Source organism: Epinephelus lanceolatus, chromosome 1 (genome assembly GCF_041903045.1).
Source record: "Epinephelus lanceolatus isolate andai-2023 chromosome 1, ASM4190304v1, whole genome shotgun sequence".
Classification (NCBI taxonomy): domain Eukaryota; kingdom Metazoa; phylum Chordata; class Actinopteri; order Perciformes; family Serranidae; genus Epinephelus; species Epinephelus lanceolatus.
The window spans coordinates 19,620,143-19,645,640 of NC_135734.1; the positions used below are offsets into that span (position 1 = coordinate 19,620,143).

At 43.6% G+C, this 25,498-nt stretch overlaps 1 protein-coding gene across 4 annotated transcripts in view; it reads right to left on the reverse strand.

Moving 5' to 3' along the window:
- plxna1b (plexin A1b) overlaps window positions 1-25,498 on the reverse strand; it is a 218,672-nt gene that overhangs the window by 65,953 nt on the left and 127,221 nt on the right. For all 4 annotated transcript variants that reach the window (XM_033626487.2, XM_033626485.2, XM_033626486.2 and 1 more), the window contains exons 9-10: window positions 19,721-19,835; window positions 424-624 (exon numbers count right to left, since the gene is read on the reverse strand). In XM_033626487.2, the coding sequence (XP_033482378.1) occupies window positions 424-624; window positions 19,721-19,835 (316 nt within the window). The remainder of the gene's footprint in view (window positions 1-423; window positions 625-19,720; window positions 19,836-25,498) is intronic.

A 25,498-nucleotide genomic window follows, 5' to 3' on the forward strand; every position in this document is an offset into this window, starting at 1 on the left:
AAGTCAATGTCCTTCCTAGTATCATGATTTAGTTACCTAGTTGCATTGATTAGGTGAAGAGTAGTAGCGCTACATGACTACATCCAGTCTGCTCAGTAGCAGAGTTCTCGTCTTATTTACAACTACGCTGTACATCATCTGCTTTTGTTTTGTCAGTGTGCGAGACAAAACAGCAACTGTCATTTACTCCTTACTTATATGTGAGCATCCATCAACATAAATCCTCATGATACACAAAACGGTGACCAAATATTCCCTGCAAACAACACCATCCATTTTGGCTCCTCAGTATTTTTCCCAATAACGACACTACTACAAACCACCATCACGTGCTGAGTTCTCCACCACTGACAGGGCTTTAATGGCATCTGCTCATACAACCAGATCACCCAAATTTCCAGTTTTCTATCCCTTATTACTCACCGCTGTTTTCTGGCACTGGATGGAGGTGCTGTTGAAGCGCAGAGCGGGCACACTGTGGGTCTCCCCCTGGATGTGGAAGACACATTCATAGTTCCTCTGTCCTGACTGGGGCTGAGGCAGGTTCTTGGCAGCTAAGGTGATCGGCTTGGTCACCCCGACAGGGATGTAGATCTGGGTTGAGGGAAGGATCTGAGGGCAGTCCTGCAGAGACAAAAAGAAGAGATTCTTAAGGTTTTTTTCCCCAAAGGAGACAGTTATGGAAGAAAGAGGGTGAGGCTGTTTAATGCAGTCAGAAAAGCAAGAAGCAAACAAGGCAGTTAGATAAGACAAGGGGTGATGAAATAAATCACGGCGAGCGAGCCGTGGGTTCACGCCAGATTTGCCACAACACACTCAGCCTAAAGAGCTGTGCTGTGATGCACTGTTCATATGTGTTACGGGCTTGTGCAACACTCCCACTGGCCTTGCACCAGATATAAATGCTGCACGACAACACTTGAGCAAGAAAGCTTTTCATGCGAAGTTCACAAAAGATTATCTACCCAATAAAAGTATTCGCATCACAACAGTGCTGCATTGTTATGGCTGGAAGATAGGCTCCAGTGTATTATGTCCATGTGTGGAATGAAGGAATGAGCTCATGTGTGTGTGTGCATCATTTACTGATATTGGCGAGAGCAGACAGAGTCTTGTTTAGATCATTTGGAAGCAGTCCATCCACTGGCTCACACCACTGGAGTACACCACCCTGGAGGGGTGTGTGTGTGCGTGTGTGTGTGTGTGTGTGTGTGTGTGTGTGTGTTCTTGCATTGATGTATATGGACAAATACGTTCTTAATGTGCAGTTGCACATTAACGTTTGTACACGTTTACTGAGGCAGAATAAGAGAGGACAGTCCACTCAGTATGTAATGTTCCCTAGATATGCATGTTTTCATGCACTGGAAGACATCAAGTCATTATACAGGGTTCATGCCATGATTTGGCAGCGACGCAGATCTCATCAACAGTGAGCATCAGAGAGCGAGAAAGAGAGCAGGAGGGTGGGTGACACATCTTATACAACATGAGTTAAAGCTTGGGTGGAACTGACCCACCCTGTGCCGTACTGTTTGAGCCAAAAGGATAACAAATCAGATCACTGCTGACAAATCACATTTTTAACAGCCTCGTGACTCACATAACAAGAGACATGTGGCGTGACTCTGTATTCATTTTCATGGAGAAAGGGGCCTTGAAACTGTGGACTTCATCAAACATTCACCTAAAGAAACCCATAAACACATACTCCACCTGAGTTCAAACATCTAACCTCTTAAAATCTGCATGTAACAAGATCTATGTAACAAGAGTGTCGAGGAGCTCGAAGTTGACAGTGTTGTCCCATCAAGTTGCAGGACAAGACAACATAATGACAAGTCAGAAAAGCTTATAGGAAAACACCGGCCAGATCCTTGTAAAATATTCACTGCACACCCTCTACTTCACTTCTTGTTGTAGCTTTTCCTTTAAGCAGATAGCTGGCTCCCTGTCAGTGAATTTTTCTTTCCCCTCCTCTCCTCTGAGCTGTTGTACATTAGAAGCTACAGCGCGTCCCCGGGGCCTGAACACAATGCCGGAGTTTGTTCATTAGGCTGCTTAGCCCTGGCCTTGTGTGTCTGATCGCACACAAACACATGCACAACACATAATGAGAGAGGGGAATACTATAGGAGGAAGAGAGCGGGCTACAGAAGACCTGGTGTATAATCAAACTGGGGGGAGGCGGGTGAGGGGAGGCAAAATGGATGGCTATGAAGGACGGGGTGAGGTAGGGAATGGTGGAGGGAGGAAGAGGGAGAAAATGAGGGGTACAAGGAGGGGGGATTGAAGGATGGTTGGAGAGAGGAGGAGGACATGAAGGGAGTGGAGAGAGAAGTGAAAAGAATGTGAGAAAGTAAAGAAAGAGCGGAAGGAAAAGCAGAAGAGGTGAGTTTAATTGGGAACAGAGCAAAGTGAAACGGGGAAGTCAGATAGCTGTTGAAGCGGGGAAAGGGGAAAAAAGGAATGGAAAGACAGAAAAAGGGAAGATAAAAAAAGACAAGAGACAGAAACATAACCACAAGTATGAGGAGAAGACATTTAAGAGGACTGCCTGAATCTCTCTTCACCTTTTCTGTTTCTTTCCCCTCCACCCATCCTTCCATCCATCCCAGAGTCAAAACCACGTACCCAAGCCCCCCGACAACATCCTACTTAATTAACAGCCTGGAGCCTCAGACGATGCTGGAAAATTGATGGAGGGGGCCAGCGATGGAGAGAGAAAAAGACAGAGAAGAAAGCAGAGATTGATTTGCACTTGTGGCTTTTGAAGTCCTCCCTCAGTAAAAAGGATGTTCATGTCAAAAGCTGTGGGCTTGCATCGTCAAAGGTGCCACGAGAGTTAAAAAAAAAAAAAAGCATCCTGCTGCTAAAGCTAACTTGTAGATGCCGGTGTGTCAGAAGCTAGCATAGCCTCTAGCGCAAGCTGCAGCTAACCAATGTTTTATTCATCCGTCTATTGACTTTGTGTCAGCTCAGCTGTCTGATTGTCGTTTTCTCTGGCAGTCCTCTTTCCTTATAGTATCCTTTTCCTTCATTCAGTCCTATGTATTGTCATCTCAAGGTATATTGCGGCAAGAAATCTATTGATAATGGGTTAAATACAGTTTTCTCATGTGCAATAGGTCAGTGTAAACAATCAGCCAACACATTAAAACACTGATATGTGGAGTGAACCACCCACCCAAACACCACTGCAGACCAAATACACCCTCAAATGGCAACAGCACTCCCTGATGGCATGGAGCCCCCCCCCCCCCGCCCGGGGCCCTGCGGTGTCTGGCACTAGGGCTCTGATGGTGAATCCTTTTAGTCCTGCTGCTTAGAGTGGGATCTGGGGGAACTTGGGGGCCAGGTCAACATCTTGAGCTCTTTGTCACGTTCCTTGGGCCATTCCTGAGCAGTTTTTGTGGAGTGGGCTAATGCATTGACCTGCTGAGGGGGCCACTACCATCCAGGAGTGCTGTTGCCATGACAGGTATACTTAGTCTGCAACGGTTGGTGCCAGTCAAGCGGTATCCACATGAATGTCAGGACTCAAGGTTACCCAGCAGAACAACTGTAACAAGATGATCAACATCACTCACTTCACCCTTCAGTGGTTTAACGTTGTGGCCGATCAGTGTATATTGCTCTTTACAGTAACCATGCCAGGAAACAGATATTGTAGAAAATATGCATGAGAATAAGTTAAAAAACAAAGTCAGGTGGCCTGCCACTTTATTAAAAGAATGTGAATTCCAGCACTTTACATCAAAGACTTTTAAGCCTTACTATACTGGCATACAGGCCAAAAGTAAGTGAACCAGTTCACTGATGGCATGTTGCAAGAGTTCAGAAATCCTACTGTATGAAGCCCCGAATACAAAATCGCGCTGCATTCCAGACAGAGCGGAAAGGGATACTGGGAAAGAGATGGAGGTAGAAAGAGAATATTGAGGAAAAGCGAGAAGGATAAAGGGAAAAGTGGTCTGCAGAGAGCAACTATTTCATCAGTATTTGTGACAGGTGCCAAAACAGTTCAAAGCTGGCATTAGGGCTACAAAGTGCAGAGTACACTGAAACAATATTTCACCGGGGGGATTCGTTTGAAGCTGGAAGAGATCTTTTTTCTCTCTTTTTTCCTGACTTCTCAGCTTTCACTTCATCTGTGAAGACGGATGCTGTGGTTTTCTTGGCCAGATGTGACACTTTAGGAGGACCAACCAGGGAGGAAGCGAGAGTGGTGTCTGTGTGCGGATGGTTGCAGGTATTAAGTGAGCTGGGTTAGTGTTAGTTTATTTATTCATCAGTTAAATATCTGATAGCGATTCGACAGAGGACTGAATGGTGGTTTTAGCTTTTCTCTAAACACAAATGCACCAGAGCAGGACCTCTTTTTTGCACTGAATAGCAGCTCGCTTCGTTATAAGATTCACTTTGTCTACTGTAACCGGTAAGAGCCTTTTATAGTAAAGTTACATGTGCGCGTGAGGTGGAAATGATGCGTGAAGGAATGCACGCCACAGATGGTTTCTCCGCACCAGAACACGGCACAAAAACATCTGCTCTATTTTGAGATTCTGATCACTGTCTTTGTATTCTGACATCTTCATAAGCATTTTTTAACACCGACAGATGTGGAAACTGTAGCACAAAAATGGCTTTGCCAACTTCAAAATTCTTTGTTTCTGAGTGCACAAACAAACATCTGCCATTAACTGTAAAATAAGCACACACACACACTGGATTGGGCTGTAAAAGTGTGTATTTGTACCTTTGTTTTTGAGTATGTGAATGAGTGTATATGTTACAAAGTGTGTGTTTATGATGGCGGACATCCAAGTTTCCAACTTCTGTTCAAAGCCAAGTACCCAGAGGGCTTTCCTTACCTCTCCACGTTTGTTTTCCCTCAAAGGCCGCTGTTAGCTTTGCTGCCTGAGGCTAGAGCAGCAGTTCCCATTTGTTAACAGTAAAGGAATATATAATTATGTAGATTATTAAGATGTATTGTATACATTAACTAACTGAAAATTTCCTGCATGAACAATAAGACGAACTAGCTTTACTTTTGATTATACATACCTTGATATTTTCAAGAGACAAAAATAAGCCAAAGCCATTATTCGTAACAAAAGTATTCTTACAATGCTTGACCTATATTTTTTGACATCTCACTGCCGACACCCAGATGCCAGTTTTGATTGAACGTCGCCATGAGCTTTCCCAAAGCAGAGCAGCTGTCGTTCTGGGTCAAGCCTGTTCTGAAATATTCCTTCCTTCATTTTCAATGCACTCTGATGTGTACCGCACCATCTCTTTCCACACCTAACAGAAAAAAAGTGTAAGAAAAAAATTAATAAAACGAGTGTTCAGCGGGCGGATGAGATAATCTCTACTCGCAAGTGAGCAAAACACCTTTTAACATTCGCCAAGAGCTGATAATGAGACAGTCAGCAGGCTAGTGTGTGTGTGCATGCAGATACGTAGAAGGTGAGAGATTAGAATCAAGACATACTGTGGATGGGGTTGGATGGAGAGAGAGTGAAGGGTTGGAGGATGAAGACGAAAGCGAGTACGGGATGCTATATAAATAAATAAATGTATTAAAAAGCCAAAAGAGTTCTGAAGGCTTTGGCGTAGCCTGACAAGATATAAATTAATAAAGCTCCAAAAACACTGCGCATATGTAATGAGGCGGGTGTCTGGTCGTTTTTTTAAAGCCCCCCCACCCCCCATCTCTCCCACCCCCTCTTAAGTCCATCCATAATTAATTAGCCGCCTCTGTGATGTGGGGACTATAGATCAGGGAGGAGAAAAAATAACACACTAAATAATGAAGTAAAGCGATATGGGGAGCCCAGGGGAGAGATGAGATGGCATGGGCGGCCACAAAGGAGCAAGGGGGGCACACTGGTACAAATAAGAGGGACAGTGTGTGTGTGTGTGGGTGGGTGGGTGTGTGTGTGTGTGTGTGTGTGTGTGTGTGACATAGGGGCCTGACAAAGGGGTATATGAGGAGTGTTGAATGCTCCCCCACTGCCTGTCGACATGCCCCCCAGGCCTTGTGACAGAGGTCTCACGTAGTAAACCAAAGAGCCGCCTGCAACTTTGAACTACAGAGTCCCATTTACTCCTTGTTACAACCCACTATACATTAATATTATATTACATTATATGGCACTGGGTGGATCCTTTTATCCAAAGTATTCTACATGATGACATGGTGTGTCATACGTTTTGGCTGTGAGAAACTCTAGTGGGAATGAAGCCTCGAACCTTTTGAAAACTTCCAGTAAAATAAATAAATAATGCTGAACCATAAATCAGTATGAAAATCATATAAAATACAATCAATTTAACTGTTTTTGCATTAGAGTTAAACTGCTTTCTAGCCTCTGAAAAAAACAAAACAAACACACAAGGCAAGTTTTCATAATTAAAGTCGTAACTAAATTTTTTCTATCCTGTGTTAATGAATTTGGAACAGGTGGAAAAAAAATCGTAGCGTTAGCTATACTGGTGTTAGCCATTAGCCTGTGAGCTGGTGGCTAAAGACGTGGCAGTAATATTACATACCTTGTTAACAAACAATATACAATATGTACCTTGTGTAATGCTTTTAGTCCTACTTAGAAGATGGGGCAGAGGTGCACATCAATCTCTTGTAGCCCATATGAGGATTTCAAAAACAACAACTTTAAAAAACATGACAAAACTTCTTTTTCCTAGCAAAACCATTTTTTCGGCCTGTTCCACAGAGGGCAAGAAGTAATCCTGGTAAGACGTTTTTTCATTTTTAAGTCATAAACTTAAGTCTAAGATCAGACTCAGAGAATGGATCACCACAATTCTTTACCTCACTTGCCTCTCAGGGCTTCCGTAGTGTCCTTGAGAGTGTGTGCAAATCACAAGTTTCATCACAATATGGTCGAAGTTCTGTCAGTGTGCTTTCCTCATAGAACTAACTGTCCCTTGGGAGGATGCCATGGAGGAGGCGTGAGAACGCAAGAGATTGCGCTATGCTGACCTCTTAACTGAAGCGGCAACTAGAGGCCGGAAAACTGAGGTGCGATTGATGGAGGTGGACTGCAGAGGCTAAGTCTGAGCCCCTAGGTGACCACGGAGGGGTCAACCTTGTGACACACACACCCAGGCCTGATCAGCCTGTGGTGGGCCTGCCTCAATGGAGGGTGTGTTGTGACAGAGGCCGAAACACCCGATGATGATGGGTGGTCAATTCAGGGGCCTGCAATCTTCGTGAAACAATATAAGTAAATATCCTCACTGTCTTTGTCTTGGTGTCTTACCATTATCTGCCTGGCGTGAGGCTGCTAGCAATGTTTGGATGTTTAGACAGGAGGTGTGCTTGGACAGAATATCCTAAAGATGATATCTATCGATGTTTTCACTTTGCATTGGTGATAATGGATCACTGATCATTCAATCAATGGACTGATCCAGACTGATTTGTCTGTACCCAGTCCTTATGGATGTTAAGTGTAAATATATGCAAACTAGAGAGAAGAAGAAAAACTAAATCTTAAGTGTTTGGTGAGATGGGTGCTAATTCAGAGAGTGTGGTGTAATAATATGACAAAGTTAAAATACTACTCAATGATAGCATTGTTGACATAACAAAAAGTTTCCACACATCAGTGGTTTGGTGTTATTTGGGTTGTTTGTGGGCTGCTATAAAATAGACATCCATTGTAAAACACTTCAAAGACAGATGGAAATGATTTTTTTTATTTTAGAAATGCTTTTCACAGTGCAAATGTTTTTATGGTAAACGGTTTTACAGTTCAAGACCATAATCGTATTTCAGCCTGTTTGTTCTGTCTATTTAAGTGTTTCATCATTTTCATTAAATTTGCTGAAAAAAAAAATTTTCACAAGCCATACAGATGGTTGGTTTTTAGATGAGAAGAATCAACTTTTGAGAAAAATAGCATACTTTGTGATAAAACAGATGATCTGGACATTTTTATTGTGCTAACATGTTCAACCATATCGCTAAAGGCTGCTTCCAAATCATTCCTTAAATAATATAAACCATGTAATATCATGTCAAGGCAAGTCATAAATTACGATGTCAAAGCGAGAGCCACATATTCCCTATTGCCCTCCTCTTCCGTGTACCAGCTGGCCAGCAGCCACATGTTTGTTTTAGTGTGTGTGTGTGTGTGTGTGTTTGTGTGTGTCTCTGTGTACTTCTTTGGGACGCGTACCAGCCACAGGGATGAAAGGAGCGAGACAAAAAAAGCCTACCCATTAAATCACTGGTAATAGAGATTAAAAGGAGTGCACGTAGGCGTGTCCATGTAAAATATAGGTTAAAATCTATAATATATTGTACACACATCACTACATATGTGTAAAAAAACAGTATACAACTATATAATTATTAAAAAAATGAATGCCTACACAGGCTGCATGGTGTGGTACATACATAAAAGCATGTTCGTCTGTGAGTAAGAAAGTGTGTGCATAAAGTATGTGCACGCAAATTTGAAGCAGGCTCATTAGCAGGCAGAAACCAGAAAGATGTTCTGTGACCAACCAGACACTTACTGTTCGGGGGGGAGGGAGAGGGTGAGGGGGAGAGAAAGAGGGAGAGAGTGGAACAACTTAATAAGGCAGCAACATGTAGAACAGTGCAGGAGCGAGGGAAGCGAAGGAAGAAAAGGGACTTTGAACCTTGAAAGGGACTGTGAGATTGTCCGCCCACGTCCTTCGTTTCCTCGCAGAGTAGAGAAGCAGAGAGGAAGAAATGGAGAGTGAGAGAGAGACAGAAAGAGAGGGAGAGATGTGGCATAAATGGGAAAAGTGCATGAGTGCAGAGAAAAGAAGAGTTTGAATTAAAGCGAGGCGCAGGGGAATGTGTGACATGAATGTTATTCAGCGTGGATTATCAAAGTCTCACAGAGCAGGAGCTCGACTGAATCTACCTACATATATGTTCCTCATATATACACACACACACACACTCTCACAGTCTGTGCTTTGATGTACCACCCAGGCACACATACATGTTGATTTCATCTCCTAATCCGTTATCCTTACAAGCAAGCTGCCAAACCTACACACTTTATCCCCTCGACATAGACGCCACAGTATGCTATAAAACAATAAAAAGCAGGAATGTGTGAATTTTTTTTTTTTTTCAGTGGGTCTTCTTTTTTCCCCCTCATGGATTTTCATAGAGGGTGGGGAGGGGGGGGGACTCCTGGCACCCTGTTATCATTCTAACCCAGATATGTCAGCTGCGATCAAACCTTGTGCTTTTCAGCTTTTCAAAGACAAGACCTTGATTTCAGAGGTAGATTCGCTCTCCCGTCTGCTGCCGATGGCTCCTCTCTGCACACAGTGTTTCGGCACTAAGATACACTAAAATTGTAATTTTTTTTTAATCAAAAAGAAGTGGACATGTAGACCAAAAGGGTCTAAACCAACCAGCAACCTCCAGGGCTGAAAATGAAGCCACTGCAGAGGTACCAAAAACTGCACTTCCTTGAATGGCCACTTGATGCTGGCTCAGAAAGTAAAGCGGGATATGTACTTCTGCGTTGAATCGACGCTGTACCTGCAGTGTAGGCTCTGGGTCGATGTAGAGCCTATGCTGTAGCCTGATGTGCACCGCCCAAGAAATGTAACTACACACTCCTGTCTATTTTTGTAAGCTGAAACCATTTCCCTCAGTGGAAACTAAGCTTTTATTTATGTCAATTTCACAGATAAGAAACAATAAATTGTGAAGACAATAAAGCCTCCACAAAATAACAAAGCCACCTCTAGGCTAATTTATATAATCTAAAATGCCATAAGCTTGTGCTTATAACGTTAGCATGTTATATTTGTTTGGGAAACGTGTTTCGTATAAGACAGCTGTTATGTCTATGAACCTTGTGAGTTGTAATGGAGCTGGATTTTGTAGCATTACCTTTGTTAAATGTTGCTGTTGTCCCTGGCTTCATATGAGTAGAGGAAAAGTCCGCGAGACACTAAGCTAATTTATACAATGTAAAATGCCATATGCTTGTGCTAAAAACATTAGCATGTTGTATTTGTGGGGAAAATGTGTCCAGCAAAAGACAAGTGTTTGTCTGTGAATGCCTTGAAGCTGATTTGTGTATTTGTGTTTGAAGCTGTTTATATTAAGCCATGTTTAATGTGTGTTTTGGGTGTGTTTTAAATCAACTAAACTTTACAGCACTTCACAGAAACCCCAACGCCGACTAGTGTTTTGGAGGTATAACTGCAGAGTGACACAGACACGCAAGCATAAGTGCTCACATGGCGTAGGCCATATGTATAGACTACGACGTAGACTGTGCATAGAGCTGACGCACAAGTATAAATCCTGGATTAGTCAATTGCCATAGACCCCCATATTATAACTTCATAGCAGAAATAAACATATTTATAGTCTGGTACCAAAAATTTAAGGCCATGGCAACTCCAAGTGACAGGCTGTCTACTAGGTGTCACCACAGTCTGTGAGTCAAATCCACCCCTTGCTCCTCCACAGCTCCACCCTCTCACCCAAATATGGTCACTTCTGGCAGCAAAAATACAAGATGGCGATGGGCAACATGCTAAACTCAAGGCTTCAAAAACAGGAATCCACAAATCAATGGCTTCCATTATTTTATACATTCTATGGCTTAAACTTACATTAAATATGCAGCTTTGCTTTACAATTAACTCCCCGCACCTGAGTGTCCACAATTTACATTTTTATTCGTCCCCCTGTGCTAACAGATTGGTTTTAAAAAGAGTGGAAGGGTTTACTGATAATTTCCATTTGCACAGTGTGTAGACAGTTAGCCCACTTGCTAGAACACAAACCAGATGAACAAGCTCAAAAACACACTGATTTCTGCGACAAAAAACAAACAACAAAACAGCACAGAAGTTTCCGTTTCTCCAGGTCACAAACATGACCTGTGCCACAGTCTATCCCACTGTGCTGAGAACATAATGCTTTATTCACACTTCATGGCTTTTTCTGAGTTCTGCTTGTAACTGAATAACCTACTTTTGACTAGATACGCCTCAACACAGCTATGATACATAAATTAGCAGCATTAAAATCATGTGTCAAAATTTGCTCAAAGTACAAGTTGCATAACACAATATCAGTGAAGCAAACTATTGCTACTGCCAGGCCTGTTTTTATGGTGACACCATATAATTCGAGCCATTTGCCTATTTTCATCTTTGACTCAATTTGGCAGAGAACAGGCAAGTGAACGCCCCAGCTTCAGTGTGTCATCTGTGGAAGCAACAATGCCGTCAGCCACCAGGAGGCAAATAGGGTAAACATGAGAAAATGAATGCATAAATTACTTTTCTTTCTGGATCTGTGAGGTGCTTTGCATTTTAAAATGATGTTAAGCCTTTGTGTGGTGGGGAAAATAAACTCATTTTACGGTCTTTAAGGCATTAAATTCAGACTGTATAAAGAGTTGGTGATACCCAGTGCAACACTGCACCAGTATCCATCTCCATGTCTGCAAAGCCTAAATGTCTCTGACCATCTTCGGTTGCAATGGGAGTGAAATTGTGTCAGTTAAATGGAGGATGGAATAAAAATCAGTGCAGGCCACTTTGCTAGAACAACATGGTGAAAAGCCCAACACGACAGAGACAGCTGCTCTTGTGAGATTGGACGGCGCAGCATGCCACAGGTTCCCCCCCCCCTTTCTCTCTATGCTTCTCCATCCCAGCAGGCGGTCGCTGTTTCTCAATCACACTCCCTCTCCTCTGCTCTGCCTGCACTTTTGAGTTTGTTTTTTCCTTCAGCTCACTTTGCAGCGCTATTCATCTGTCTCCAACTGCCGTCATCTCCTTCTCTCAGTGACTCTGCATTTATCTCTTCCTCTCTCTGACACACACAAGGGTTGATGGTGAGAATGCAATATTCATCTGTGTTCACCATTAGCTGGGCTGAATGTGAGGGCTGCGGAAATGAAGATTTAATACAGCCTGCATAATTAAACTGCAGAGACCCGTCACTGACACACGCTGGCGCAGACACAAACACACTTGTGCATGGGCCCGCGAACCTCTGTGCATCTATCATGTCATCACATTCCTGTGTGTGTGTGTGTCTGTGTGTCTGTGTGTGTGTGTGTTTGTGTGACTCTCTGCTTTATGTTAGCTCTTCATTAAGCTTCGCTGATCTTCTATTCATCGCTGCAGCCAGTGTGTTGGCATAGCTGGGGTGATACTTGCTGCATCACTGGACCTTGCCCCGTGGCATATGATTCCATCAAGGAGAGAATATCCTAACAGCAATGTTACACCGAACACTTAAGTTTGTCAGCAGTGAACTCAACTCACACATTTTCTCAATGTCAAATAGGGATTAACACTTTTCAACCAATTAGACCAATAAAGTGTCCTTCAAATCTGCATAACACTTCGCTAAACTCCACCCTCTTCCATAAATATAACTCTGCCGTCCTTGTGTAGTTGTCTACTAAGCATACCTCTTAGGGTATGACAGACCGGTCTCTCCACAGTGTCTCCCAGCCGGGGCGACCCACCCTCCCTGCCTTCTGTTGGTCAGGGATTGATGCACGATGTGAGACTGCTTCAGCAGTAAGAGAGGGAATTTAGCGAAAGCTTCTGAAAAAACATTAGGAAGAGCTGGAGGAGAGGGGAAAAAAGGAAAATAAGCTGTGGGACGGTGAGGCTAAAAATAGCCACCGAGAGACGGAGAGATGAAACATCTGCATGCGAATTTGACAGACTGCACATGTGTGTTAGCCTGCGAACACATCTGCGTGTGAGTGCACACAACAATGGCATCCAGGGACAAAATCCAAATCTCTCCTGCGTTTTCCTTTCCCTGAAACAAACAGTGTGATCATGTGGGAAGTACACACACACACACACACACACACAGGCAGCAGTGCAGCGTGACTGAAGGGCTGAATTACATTACCACTACTTAAAAAAGACTTCCTCAATTCACCCCATTGTTCTGTATTAACAAATTAGAGAGATGTTTGCCAAAACATCTGATACAATACCACTCTGATTTCCCCGAGGTGGAAATGCGATTACTGTCTCTTGGACAAGTTTCCTGAGAAAGTTCACAATAACAAGGAGGGTTGTCAGGAGCAGTCTGAACAGCTAAAGGAGGTACACCGCTACCAAACCAAGGGTTAAACGCTGGGCGATCCCGGCCCGACTAAGATCCGTCTGGCAAAGAAAGCATGTGGTTACTTCACTCTGTCGCCTCCACTTCCTCTACATGTTCCCTCAATTTCTCTCCCTCCCTTCCCTTTGACCAAGGAGTGCATTTGGAAAATAAACTGCGTCACTCTGGATGTAATCTGCCGCTTGTTACTGCCAGGGTTCTCTGCTTGCCTCCCTGCCCTTGTCTTTGTTTCTTTCTTTACTTTTTTTTCTCTTCCACTCTCTGTCTGTTTACATCTGGTCTCAATTACAGCACCTCTGTCCGTCTTTGGTTAAATGAAGCACCGGGAGGACTGCATTGTTTCGGAGAACTGCATGGGAGATATTTCATCCCACCTCCACCCATTCTCTAATTTATTTCTTCCTTCTCCCCAGCATTGTTTAGATTTTATTAAATATGGCTTAGGCACGTGCCCTCTTAATACTGGGCAGAAACACACATGTGTATGGGTGTGTGTTTACATGTCTCCAGCTTTGAGCTACTTAGGTGGCGAGAGGACATAAATGAACAAATAAACAGAAGAGATCAAACAAGGAAGTTGTGTATGATGATAGGTGAGGCATGGGAAGAGAAGAGGAAGAGAGAGAGATGGTGGAAGAGGGAAAGACAAATGGACGAGAATGGAATTTGTGGACAGAAAAAGGAGACACACCTGCCGAAACATGATTTGGGTGAAGGCGCCGTGTGGGAGAAGGAAGGAAAGGGAAAAAGGATGATGATGAGGGGAGAAGACTGATATTACTAACTGATAAAGACACCAGGACAGAGAAAGAGGAAAAGAAAAAAAAGGAAATGGTGGATATTATTCAACCACTCGCCTCCTCCACCCTCCCCCTCACCCACATGCCCCCTGCAGCCCTCTGCTGCTGGTTGTGCTTCGTCCTGATAAGAACCAGTGACAGTCTCACAACACACACGCTAAAGCAGTATAGACAAACACACACGTATATCCATGCACACAGCGAGGCCCCTCAAGCGGCCTTGGCCTACAATCTGTGGGATGTCCTTCTTTGGAGTGTGTGTGAGTGTGTGTGTGTGTGTGTGTGTGTGTGTGTGTGTGTGTGTGTGTGTGTTCTGCTCAGTGTCTGAGTACCAGCCAGGGTAAACACAGTGTGCCAGAATGTCACGGTCCGGGGCCTTCACACCTCCATCACAAATAACCCTTTCAGCCATGGAGAGAGAGAGAGAGAGTGTGTGAGTGTGTGTGTGTGTGTGTGTGTCGGGGAGAGAAAGGAAGAGAGTAAGCATGTGTTTCTGTGACTGTTTAAGAATGTGTGGGTAGGCTGTATGCTATAAGTGTGTGTGCTTGGTTAAGGGTGTGAGAGAAAGACGGCGCTTGAGAAAATGCATTCATGCGTATTGTTGTGCTTTGCTCCGAGTGCAGCCTATATCGAGCCGCTCTTATTAATGCAGCGTCTAGGGACGATGTGTCATACACTAACATTACATTTGTGTAATTGGCAACAGACAGCAGGGCTTATGTGCGAATACATGAGTGTGTCTACCAGCACAACTGCAGTGATGCTTTGATACAGGCACATGCTTCTCTGTGCCTTAAGTTTATATGAACTTTTGACTGTAAAGGAATAGTTCAACATTATTTACCTCCTAGCTGATAGTTAGTTGAGAAGATTGTGTCTGTGGGATGAATAGGAAGCCACAGCAAGCAGCCAGTTAGCTTAACTTAGCACAAAGACTGGAAAGAAAACAGCTACCGTGGGTCTGTTCAAAGGTAACAAAATCCACCTACGAGCACCTCTGAAACTCACTAATTAACATGTTACATCCCCAACTCTTGGCTAAAAAGCACATCTCTCCAAACGTCAAACTATTGCTGTAAAAGTTTTTCATGCACACAACCACGCAGGAGGGAGGAAAAGTAAGACGGTGCAGGAATGAGAAATGAATGAGTAGGAGGGTGACACTGTTTAATCCACCGTGCATCCCAGCAGAGAGGGGACAGGAGGAGGATGAGGAGTGGAAGGTGTTGAATTTGTATAAGAGTGGAAAATTCATCACCAGAGCCACACATTCCATGGGACACAGATTTGGAAGACACTTGACTCAGTTAGTGTCAGTGCGTCAGCCCAGTGCGGCAGGGATTTGCATCTCCATACAAAAGCGCTACCTGGTTGAAGTTGTGTCTTTACGATGCACCTGTCTTGAGCTAATGACATTTAAAAGCAGCGCCCTCTTTAGCTCTGTTTACTATTGCACTGTGCAATGGTCGTTGGTAGCCAGCTATTGATCATGGATATTTAGGCTGGTGTTATGACTTAGCTTGGCATCTTCCGCTTGTAGCAGCAAAAGGCCTTTTAAAATGAATGATAAGGAAGCCCTTCTGATGTTACCACAAGCTGCTTGAAGACGAATCAGGAGATGGTCCATCTCAGGCACAACTTGGAACAACTTGCCACATTAAAACTGGTAATGGAAAGGCAAATCAACCAGCATAGTTTGATTCGACACAGCCAAAACTGCCAATGGAGAAGCCCGAGTATTGCATTTAAATTAAGTGCAGGACAGCAAGATGTTTATAATGGCTACATCCTGGCAGAAAGTGGAGTTTGGACATCAGTGTAAACCACTTTACTGCATTTGGAAGAATTTATATATTTTGTATGTGATGTCCATCGCTTTTAGATTTCCCTCAGTGCGGCTACAAATCCAAAATAAACAAAGCCAGCATTGTTTAAAAAGCATGTCTGTAGTATGTTGAGTTAAAACTCAGAGTGACAAATAAAAGAAGTGGAGCAGAGAAAGAGAGAGAAATGAAATTGGAAAACGGCAAAATGTGACAGCCAAAGAGTTTAGGAAGGCGCTGTACCCACAAATCTCAATCAAGTGAACCGCTGCCTTGATTGCTCGAGTGAGACTGAGCCTTTGCTCTGCAGCAAAACAAACACGTAAGCATGTCTTAACATAGCTGAGCCCAACCACCCCAAACCTTGCCTGGCACTCATCAAGGCTTTGGCTCAGAATAGCACTTTCTCTTCAGGGGTGTGGAAGGAGAAATAAGGAGAGCAGGAGGAGGAGGAGAAAGAAGGGGAGAAAAGTAGGGAAAGAAATGGCAATTAAGCAAGTTCCTTGAAAAGGGAAAGGAGACAAAGGATAAAAGGGAAAAATATACTATATGAATAAAGGAACAACACAGCAAATAGACATGCCTTCCTTCTTTACTCCAGCCTTCCTTTCTCTGGAGCTTTTTTTCTTTTCATAATAAAGTAACTCTTACTCCTCTCCTGCAATTTTCCGCCCGGTCGCTCCTTAATTCGAGAATTTGTTTGTTGTGCCATTGGAGGCATTGTTGATTCATGCATATTTGATTTGGAAATGTCACTCATTATATTTATTTCCTTCCTGCTTGCTCTGTCTATCCATTTCTTTCCCTCTCTTTCTTCCCTATCTTGACACAGTCTGTTCACAAAAACAAACAGCACTTTTACTCCTTGGTTGGCTTGTTAAATAATTATTTTCTCCTTGCATTTTTATGTCTTTTAACTGACTTTTGTTTTTGTGCCTGACAATCACAAAAACTTATTCCATACGATGTAATCTGGTCAAACAAATTACAGATGGACGAGATGGTGCTGCTTGTGCAAGAGGGAGAACATAAAATAAAGCAGGGAGGGGGAGAAAAAAAAGTCCTCGTTGCCAACACACCGATCCTCTGAGTTGCCATGGTAACACAAGATTCAGATACTGTTGGAGATGAGAGCGAAACACTTGAAGAGGAAAAAAAAAGAAAGATGGAGAGGAGGAAATGTTTGATGTTTAACTGTCAAATGTTTATTATATTCAGAATGAGGACAGTGATGTTTATTGATTTTTACTGAGCTGAAACTATTCATATTTAACATTTATCATTTCTGTCAGGGTAGTGAAGAAATGGAAGGGACAGGGTTGATCATGTTGGTATAAAAAACACATTCAAACACATTCAGCTGTTAACCTTGGTATTGGTCCCTAACTGCAAGGACTTGGACATTTGACCAGCTGGTCCCATACTTTCTCTTTACTCTGCTGTCTGCTTGACACAGCACCACTCAGACCACATGGAGTAAGACACGAGGAGCAGCCACCTCTCAACCCTGTGTGAAAACTGCTATCTGGCCTTTGATCGTGGCCTGAACATGAGTCTTATTTAATTCTGTCTACTGTGTTCTTCTACAGCACGGAGCAGCAAAGGTCTGAGTGGATGTCTGCTATCAGGGGAGCCCATTTCACTCTTATGTTAAACACTGCTATTTGTATTCAGAGTTAAGCTACAGCGTGGCAAAAAGGACCGTTTGAGGTCTAAATTAAGGGTGCAAGCATATGTGCGCACTCACACACACGCGCGTCCCTGATGGCATGCCAACCCATTCCCACTCTCCCAATAGATAAAGAGGCAAAACCACAAGGTATTAAGGAGGAGAGGCACATTCCTGCCCTCTTTTTTCCCTGCTTTAACTATATATAATCCACACACAGAGGCGGCAAGGTGAAGAAAAAGAAGGATGAGGAATAAATGGGGTGAATGAGCATCAAAGTGGTGAGGGATGGGGTGCAGAGAGGGAGATGTTAGAGGAGAAGGATAAGTCTAGCCTACAGGAAGAGTTGTACTTGTTGGGGCATTGAGAGCGCAACTAATGGATATGGCAGCTAGGAGAAGGATGATGAATGACTCTGTGTATGTGTGTGCGCGCGTGCATGTCACTGTCAAAATGTTTACACATCTGTGCATGAAAGACACAAAGTACAGAAACTGTGTGTCTATGTGTGTGTGCGCACGCACGTGTGTGTGTGACAGTGCAGATGATGGATTCTCTAGCGGAGCATGTGGTCGGTGGTTTCTTGGGCAGACGAAGTGACAGGAGAGGTCTCTCTGTCCACATGCCACTGTCAGCCGGTCTGTCTGTCCCTTCGTTCTCCCTGCTGCCTCTCTCACTCCTCCACTCTCTCAGTCTCTTCATCTCCCTCTCCATCCATTTGTCTCCTTCTCTTTGTCATGCTGTCTGTCTTTTTCTTGCTCATCCTGGTTTTAACCAAGCTTCTACCCCAAAATGTACTGCACTGCAGCTTTTTACATTGGCCCTAGGTAGATGGAGTAGCACATTGCGGGAGATTTTCAAAAATATTGTACATCGACTTGCCTCAAAAATTGTAATTAATCAGCATGCGGAAAGCAGTAGACCTCACTCTATCTGATATTCAAGAGCCGTCCTCGCCTGTCATCAATATTACTACGCAGTTTTACATGTTTACTTGCACATCCTGCTTTCCTTCAAGTTTCCTTTCGTCACTGCAGGCCTTTCCTGTTTATCCATCCGTTGCCCCTCTGGCCCCTCTCAGCTCAGAGTGTGCTAGCCAGCGCTCTCCCCATGTCTTGCAGATGGGCGCACTAATCCGCTAACATTAGCTCCGTGAGGCGTGAAGGCTGGGCCCGTGTGTTGTTTTGGACGGCCACGGAGGCTGTGGCTTAGCATGCTAGTGTTTGGGATTCTACACAGCTCCGGTTGAGAGAAGAGATAAAGAGGAAAGTAATTGGATAAAGGTTGACCAATTAATAAAGGCCGGTGATTCAGGCCAGCCAACAAGGGGGGGGATTTAATCTGCATAGAGATAACGGGGAGAGTCAGACCACAAACACAAGGAGATAGCGTGGGATTGTGCGTATGTGTTCGTGTACTTGTGCCTTTATGTGTGCGCGGCATCAATCAGATAAAGAACAGGCATGACTGTCAGTCACTTGGGAGTGCAGTGGATTTACATCCATAAGTCCATTGAGAAGATATGCATTTGAATACATTTTTCTGTGCTCCCTAATATATGCGAGGCCGTGTTTGGTGTTTATAAGAGAGTGAAAGAAAAGCACAATGAAAACATCGCATGGCTGTGTGTCCATCACTAATATCCTTGTATACACTCCAGCAGTTGACAAACACTTGTTATGCCTCGCGTGTCGCTCGCTGCAGCCGCCACTCTGCACGATTGATATTAGCTTTTATGCTAATGCAGCATTTGGCTATGTAAGAACAAGGCAGTATTTCCATAGACAGTCATTCATCCCGGCCTGCTTATGGCCTTATGGGCCACGACAGAATTATTGCTGCACAGTACACAAGCTGTTGTCACTGTGCCAAGAGCCACTATTACACATACAGACAGCAGACACACACAGCAGGGTGATGTGAGGAAACCCTGAGGCGAAAGCCACAGAAGGTGCGAGGGTAAAGGTGCGTGTGCGGCTGAGTACAATTTGTGCCTATGTTGCTAAATTTGTGTTTGCATGAGGGAGAAAAGGCTTTTATTGTGCGATCAGCCACATTATATATGAAACAATAGCAGCTTTATCATGAGGAGTTCTCGTAGGTTTGCTCAAATCTTTGTTTTTTGTAAATTGCATTCTGCAAGACTATCAAAACATCAAATCACACCTATCCACTTATGTGAAGGTGAATGAACATAAAGACTGCATCACGGCTATAAAAATTACTTGTCAAAATGAAAGCAATATGAACAAATCAGTGGCATGAAACTTACCTCAGAGATGTTGACGCGTCCCTCCTGGAAAGAGCAGTCATTGGCATTCTGGGTGCACATGTGGCGGTACTTGCACCAGTGGCATGGAAAGGAGCCGTTTACGCAGGACAGGCAGCTAAAACAGAGACAGATGAGAGGAGACAGTTAGGGAGTTAGCAGGGTCACCTGGTTTCCGACTTGAGTCTAAATTATTTACCTTACTGCGTCAACGCTTCATTTGATAAAGTATGACAGCAAAAAAATAGGCAGAATGAGGTAGTGTTGTACTGTAAAATGTACGTGACATAAAAAAAATATTACTGGCATTGAACCAGTACGATCTTGTATTTTATGTGTTAAACTAACTGACAAACTGGTTGGATGAGGCCATTTTATGTTGGGTAATCTCCACCCTAAGTAGGTGCACTGAAAGAAGGAATATAGCTGTGGTTCCCCATTGTTTAAAGCCAGTTAAGTGGCATATAGAATGCACTTTTTGGGGATGTTTAAAAGACCACTCAATGCAATTTAGTGTAGTATGGTGTGGAAAGCTTACCTTTCCCCCTCTAATTCTTAATCTATTTTCTGACCAGCTTTTCACAGTAACACCAGGGCCCAGTTAAAATAATTAAATCTAGGTCATTATGTTCCAGATTTGGAAATCCCATGTTTTGCTGTCCAGGATCAGCTAATCCACCTTACTTGTGCCATTTTTTTTCAAAGTACCTTTGGACTGGATCACACTGATCTGGATAGAAACTTTTCAAGACAATCAAATTCAGATAACCAGTGCTCTAAATAGGACAACGCATCACAATAAAGGTGGTCTGCCAACAAACACATTGCAGTTACCACTTATCGCCATAGGTGCCGCCAAGAGGACCAAACAGAGATCTTCGTTATTATAACTTTACATCATTTTTGTTTGATTTTGACAGCTATTTGGGGGACTGTTTTATAAGGGCAACATCCTTTTTTGTAGTTTACTATACTGGAAGGCTTACTAGGTAGCATACTTTGTCTACTTTATGACAGTAACTGTTAAACAAATCAATTGCAAAATTTAGAAGTGTTATTACATTTTGTTCCAGAAATGTACCCTGAATCCGGCATTCTGCTGGGATCAGGATAACTCTGATATTTTGGATCAAAGGTATGCCAATCCTACTAAAAATTTTGAACAACACAAACTGTAGGTTTGATCCAGATCAAAACCAAGATTGGATTACATGATCTAATCAGATATCGGATGGGTGCTAATTCATCTGGGAAGGGATCCCAAGAAATTCAAGCAAGTCCAGTTGCCTACCACATAGCACTTATGATCACCATGACCTGAATGACTGAGAATCTTCACCGACATGATATCAGAATCCTTTTTTTGTCTTTTGAACAACCCATTTCCAAGATTTGATGAAATCTGATCAGAGTACTTTTAAACAACTAGGCCCAGGTGTTTACAGTACATATCATATAGAGTGCGTTGACAATTAAAAAGACGGAGACTGAAAATAAAGGTATTGGGGGAAAAACAGTACAGACTGTGATACAACACAGGATCTATTAAAGGATCTATTACAATGTAAAAACCTATCCCACTGTGTTCTTTGTTTTTTAAATCTTCACCTGTAATTTTTCTCAAAATTCCTTCCTTTCACCGTCTCATGTCTATTTATCATCCACTGTCAGGTTTGGACTTTTTCCCACCCTGTCTGGAATCCTCTTTTCTTCCCCTCACCTTCCATCCTATCTATCAACTGTCTTAACCTCTTTCTCCCCCACACTCCCCTCATTCATCACTCCCCACTCGCTTGTAACCATCCATTGCTGCTTCTGTATGTCCAATGATCTTCCCCACAATCGGCCTACTCTGCATATATATCCTCCCCTCTTCTCCCTCTTTCTATACCTCTGCTGTATCATTCTCTCTATCCATTCAGCCCTGAGCCTTTTCTCTCTGTCCCTCCATCTCTGCTGCTCTCGCTCTATCCATCCCTTTCATTCGCTGCTGTCTCATTTTAAAAAGCTCTCCCCCTGTTCTTTGTCTAAAGCTCTCTTTCATCCGTGGGGCTAAGAGCGCTCCACCATTTTAAATTCACCTGCTTTAGCCAAGGCGAGGTGCAGATAGACAGGCTGAAAGAGAAAGATGGAAGAAAGAAGAGAGGGAAGGAGAGAGGGAGAGATCAAAAGCAGGTGGATTTCCCTGAGAGAGGTTTAGACGCCAGGTATCGTGGGAGAGAGAGGGGGGAGAAAATAGGGAAGGGGGGGTGTAGCCCGCGGGGCTCTGTGTGGGAGTCTCGTGGGAGGAGGAGGAAACATTAGGTTGAAAGTTGGGAAGTGACTGTGTGTGTGTGTGTGTGTGTGTGTGTGTGTGTGTGTGAGACATCTAAGGGGACCAGCGGAGGAGAGCCAGACAGGTTCAAGTACGCAGTTTATCAACACAGCTTCATGATACTGGTCCTCTTTCAGCCCTAGAGACATACTACGGTACTTGGTATCTCATTTATGTGCGCAGCATTATCTAATGTAACCATTATGAGCTCACAAATAAAACTGTTTCATTTTATTACAAAGCGCACTGTAGTTCAGTTTCAGTAGTTCTCTGTGTGACCCATTTAGCTATCATGGTTTGTGTGAGCATATGGTTTATTGGGAATGTAATAAAATACTACATATAATACAGTCAAGGTAAGCAAGTCTGGATCCATAACAATAAAAGGAGCAGGTACTTAACATACAGGCTGATTTGTATTCAACCACATCTGCCAGGTGTGAATTTGTGCGTCTGTCTGAACCACTATGAGCTCCCAACAAGCTCTCGAGTGGGTTTTAACCCTGCGTAAAATGCCATCAGCCCTTCCCCTTATCCGCATGAAAAATGAAGGCTTTAACTCTTGAGCTCTGAGATGGAGCCCATACACGATTCCATCAAACCCTGACGTGGATTCATTTGGATCAATTAGGGCCGCTCGTTTGTCAGGTGCGCACTTTAAGTGATCGTTTCCAGCCCAGACCCCTCCTTTTGAGCGAGATCAGAGGCTGGAGCTTAATTCAATCCCACTGCCGCTTTAATTGACCAATTTAGCATTGTGCTGAGAGAAGCTGTCCATTTAGAATGAGGGATGTGCGGCAAAGGAAATAACAGGCCTCTTAATACCACACGAGAGCAAATAGGAGATTTGTCAATGTTGCCAACAAATGGAGGGAAAGCGATTAGGCTACGCTAGGTTAGGCTAGCATACAGTGCACAGACTCAAATAGCAGCACTGGGGGGTTTTAGCTCAATGCTTTCTCCCAAGTGAGCTGGTAAGAGTCAGGAGAAAGGGTGTCAATACTGAACAAAAGAGCAGATGACATTACTGATGCAAGACAAATGACCACGTGGCAAGTTAGCCGAGGTCATTGTGTGGCTTGATGGTGTTTGTAAGCTCGGCAACAATCACTAGTTTGAATGTCAAAGAGTCTTTTTTTGTTGCTGGGGGGCCACCAGTGGATCACTGCTCATCAAAATACAGTACAACACCAACTTAACACAGCAGGTAATCAGTACCAAGCAGTGAACGGTACAATGTATAGTTAGTAGCGAACACCCAAACGCCTGTCAACACATCTGTCGCTGAGCCCTGATAATAATCATTTTTATCTCAGCTTTTATCTTTTATTCATGTCAAATCAACCTTGTTAGTGTACCACTGACTTTGAAATAACGAGCAAAATATCAGCAGGTAACCGCTGCCAACTTTCGGTGACTTTTATGATTACTGCCTTTGAAATAAAAGACGGTGCCATTATGTGTGCCACCCAAGGCCAGCGGTGGGCCCTGTCTGACAACCCCCTACTGCTCGCTCTTTGGTTCCTCGAAGTAACCAGGCCCCCCCGTCACGAGCTGCCTTAGGATCTCAAAACCTCTCTTTTAGCCTGGGTGCGGACCCTTTTAAGGGGAAGCCCACCCAGGGCCATTCGGGGGCGTTCAATAATTCTTCCTCTCATGTCCAGGGGTGGGCTCCCTTTTTCAGACCCCCTAGTATCTCCTTATTCCTCCTTCCTGTCACTCGCCATCGCCCTTAGCCACTCAAAGGCTTTGAGCGGCTGTAGACACGCTCCCCGTATGGCCACGCTCATCATGCTAATTTAATCCGTTCATATTCAGATGCTAATCGAGCTGCACTAGCTTTGGAGCGGTACTGTTTTTTTAGGGCCCAACACAATGGGCTATGATTTCCTCTTCTCTCCTCTCCTCGGTCATTTTGGAGATCTAAATACAATCCGCTCTCCTAGTGAGGTGCGTTTGACACTCCTGCACTTGGCAAAATGAGTTATTTATTGGCTCCTATTCATTTCAAAGGAGTGGAGGTGAATAATTTAATGGTCCTCTAGAATAGTCTATCCTGTCATTACTGGATCCCTTTAAAATTTGAGGGGGGTTAATAAAACACAGAGGGACTAGTATTCATGCACATCATTTTATCAATGCATGTCTGAGTGTTTAGTTTACACAAAAAGGGTGCCATGTGAATGTGCCTGGCTAACATTTGGAAAACAAATTGCCCAAAATTCATTGTATAACTCTCATCTTTTCAACTGCACTCGCTTTCTCTGTTTCACTTTGGATCCACCGCTCTTCACATTCTTCTCTATCAAAGAAAACTGTACTCTCTCTTTCTATGCACTTTTTCTCCCAATTACTCTAAGAGCACCCTCAATCACACAACAAATGACCCAGTCACTGCCCGAGCCACATTAACCACAGCAAGAAAAGGTGTTTCATACAGACATTTAAACCCCAATTCATTGCCAGACTATCTTCCTTATCTTTAATAAATAGGGGGCTGTGGAATGAGAAAAAGCGTATGGAAATATTTAATTAAGGAGCAATCATGGCCGTGGGTGATTTTCTATTTCAATCTCAGCAACCCTTAAACTGAAACAGTGGGAATTCTAATTAGATTAATACCACTATGCAAATTTATGGCATTTTTGAGAAGGCAAGGGCCACGACGTAATCAGTTGAGTAAATAAGCGGGAGGGGTGTGTGTTTTTTGGGATGGGGGCTGGGTGTCAGTCTGTGAGTGTAAATCATTAAGAAACACGATGGGGCAATTTCACTATTGGGCTCATACCTCTCCTTCCAAAAGGTAGTGTTACTGTTAGCAGTCAGCATACACACAATACAGTGTGAGACTGCAAAAGCAGACGAATGGGATTTCATGAAGGCACAGCTGATGAATATCGTATCTGCTCGGAAATGTGTTCCTGCATGTTCTGCTACTGTGCGCATCCTTCACTGTGTAAAAGCCTGCAGTATTTTGAGTTTAAGCCCATTAGAGGAGAACTTGGCTCTGTAAGGAATGACCAAGCATCCTGGAAACAGGGCCTTGCATGTGTCCGTACGGGCCTGAAGTCATTACGCCAACGACATTACCAGTCTGATCTCATCAGACGCCACGCACTGACGTCCGGGGGGCACGCGGCGGGTATGCGAGGCTGGAGTGCCAGCTCGAAATGGGATTCTTATCTCAGCATCTCTCGTCGCCATCTGAGTCGCTGCTGAGGATGCAACGTGCCATATCTGTAACTTCATTAAACGTGTCCATTACATCACTCGGAGGCTGTATTAGATCAGCCCAGGGAGCGGATTTAATCAGAGTTTATTGAGGTAATATCTTCATTTGGGCGACTCTCCTGTCTGCGTCACTTCTGATACATTTCTTAGACTGTGTGAGATCATTGTCATATTAGGATCTTTAATGTGACATCACACTTTAATACATCCATTAGAAGACTGTTACTTTTTTTTTT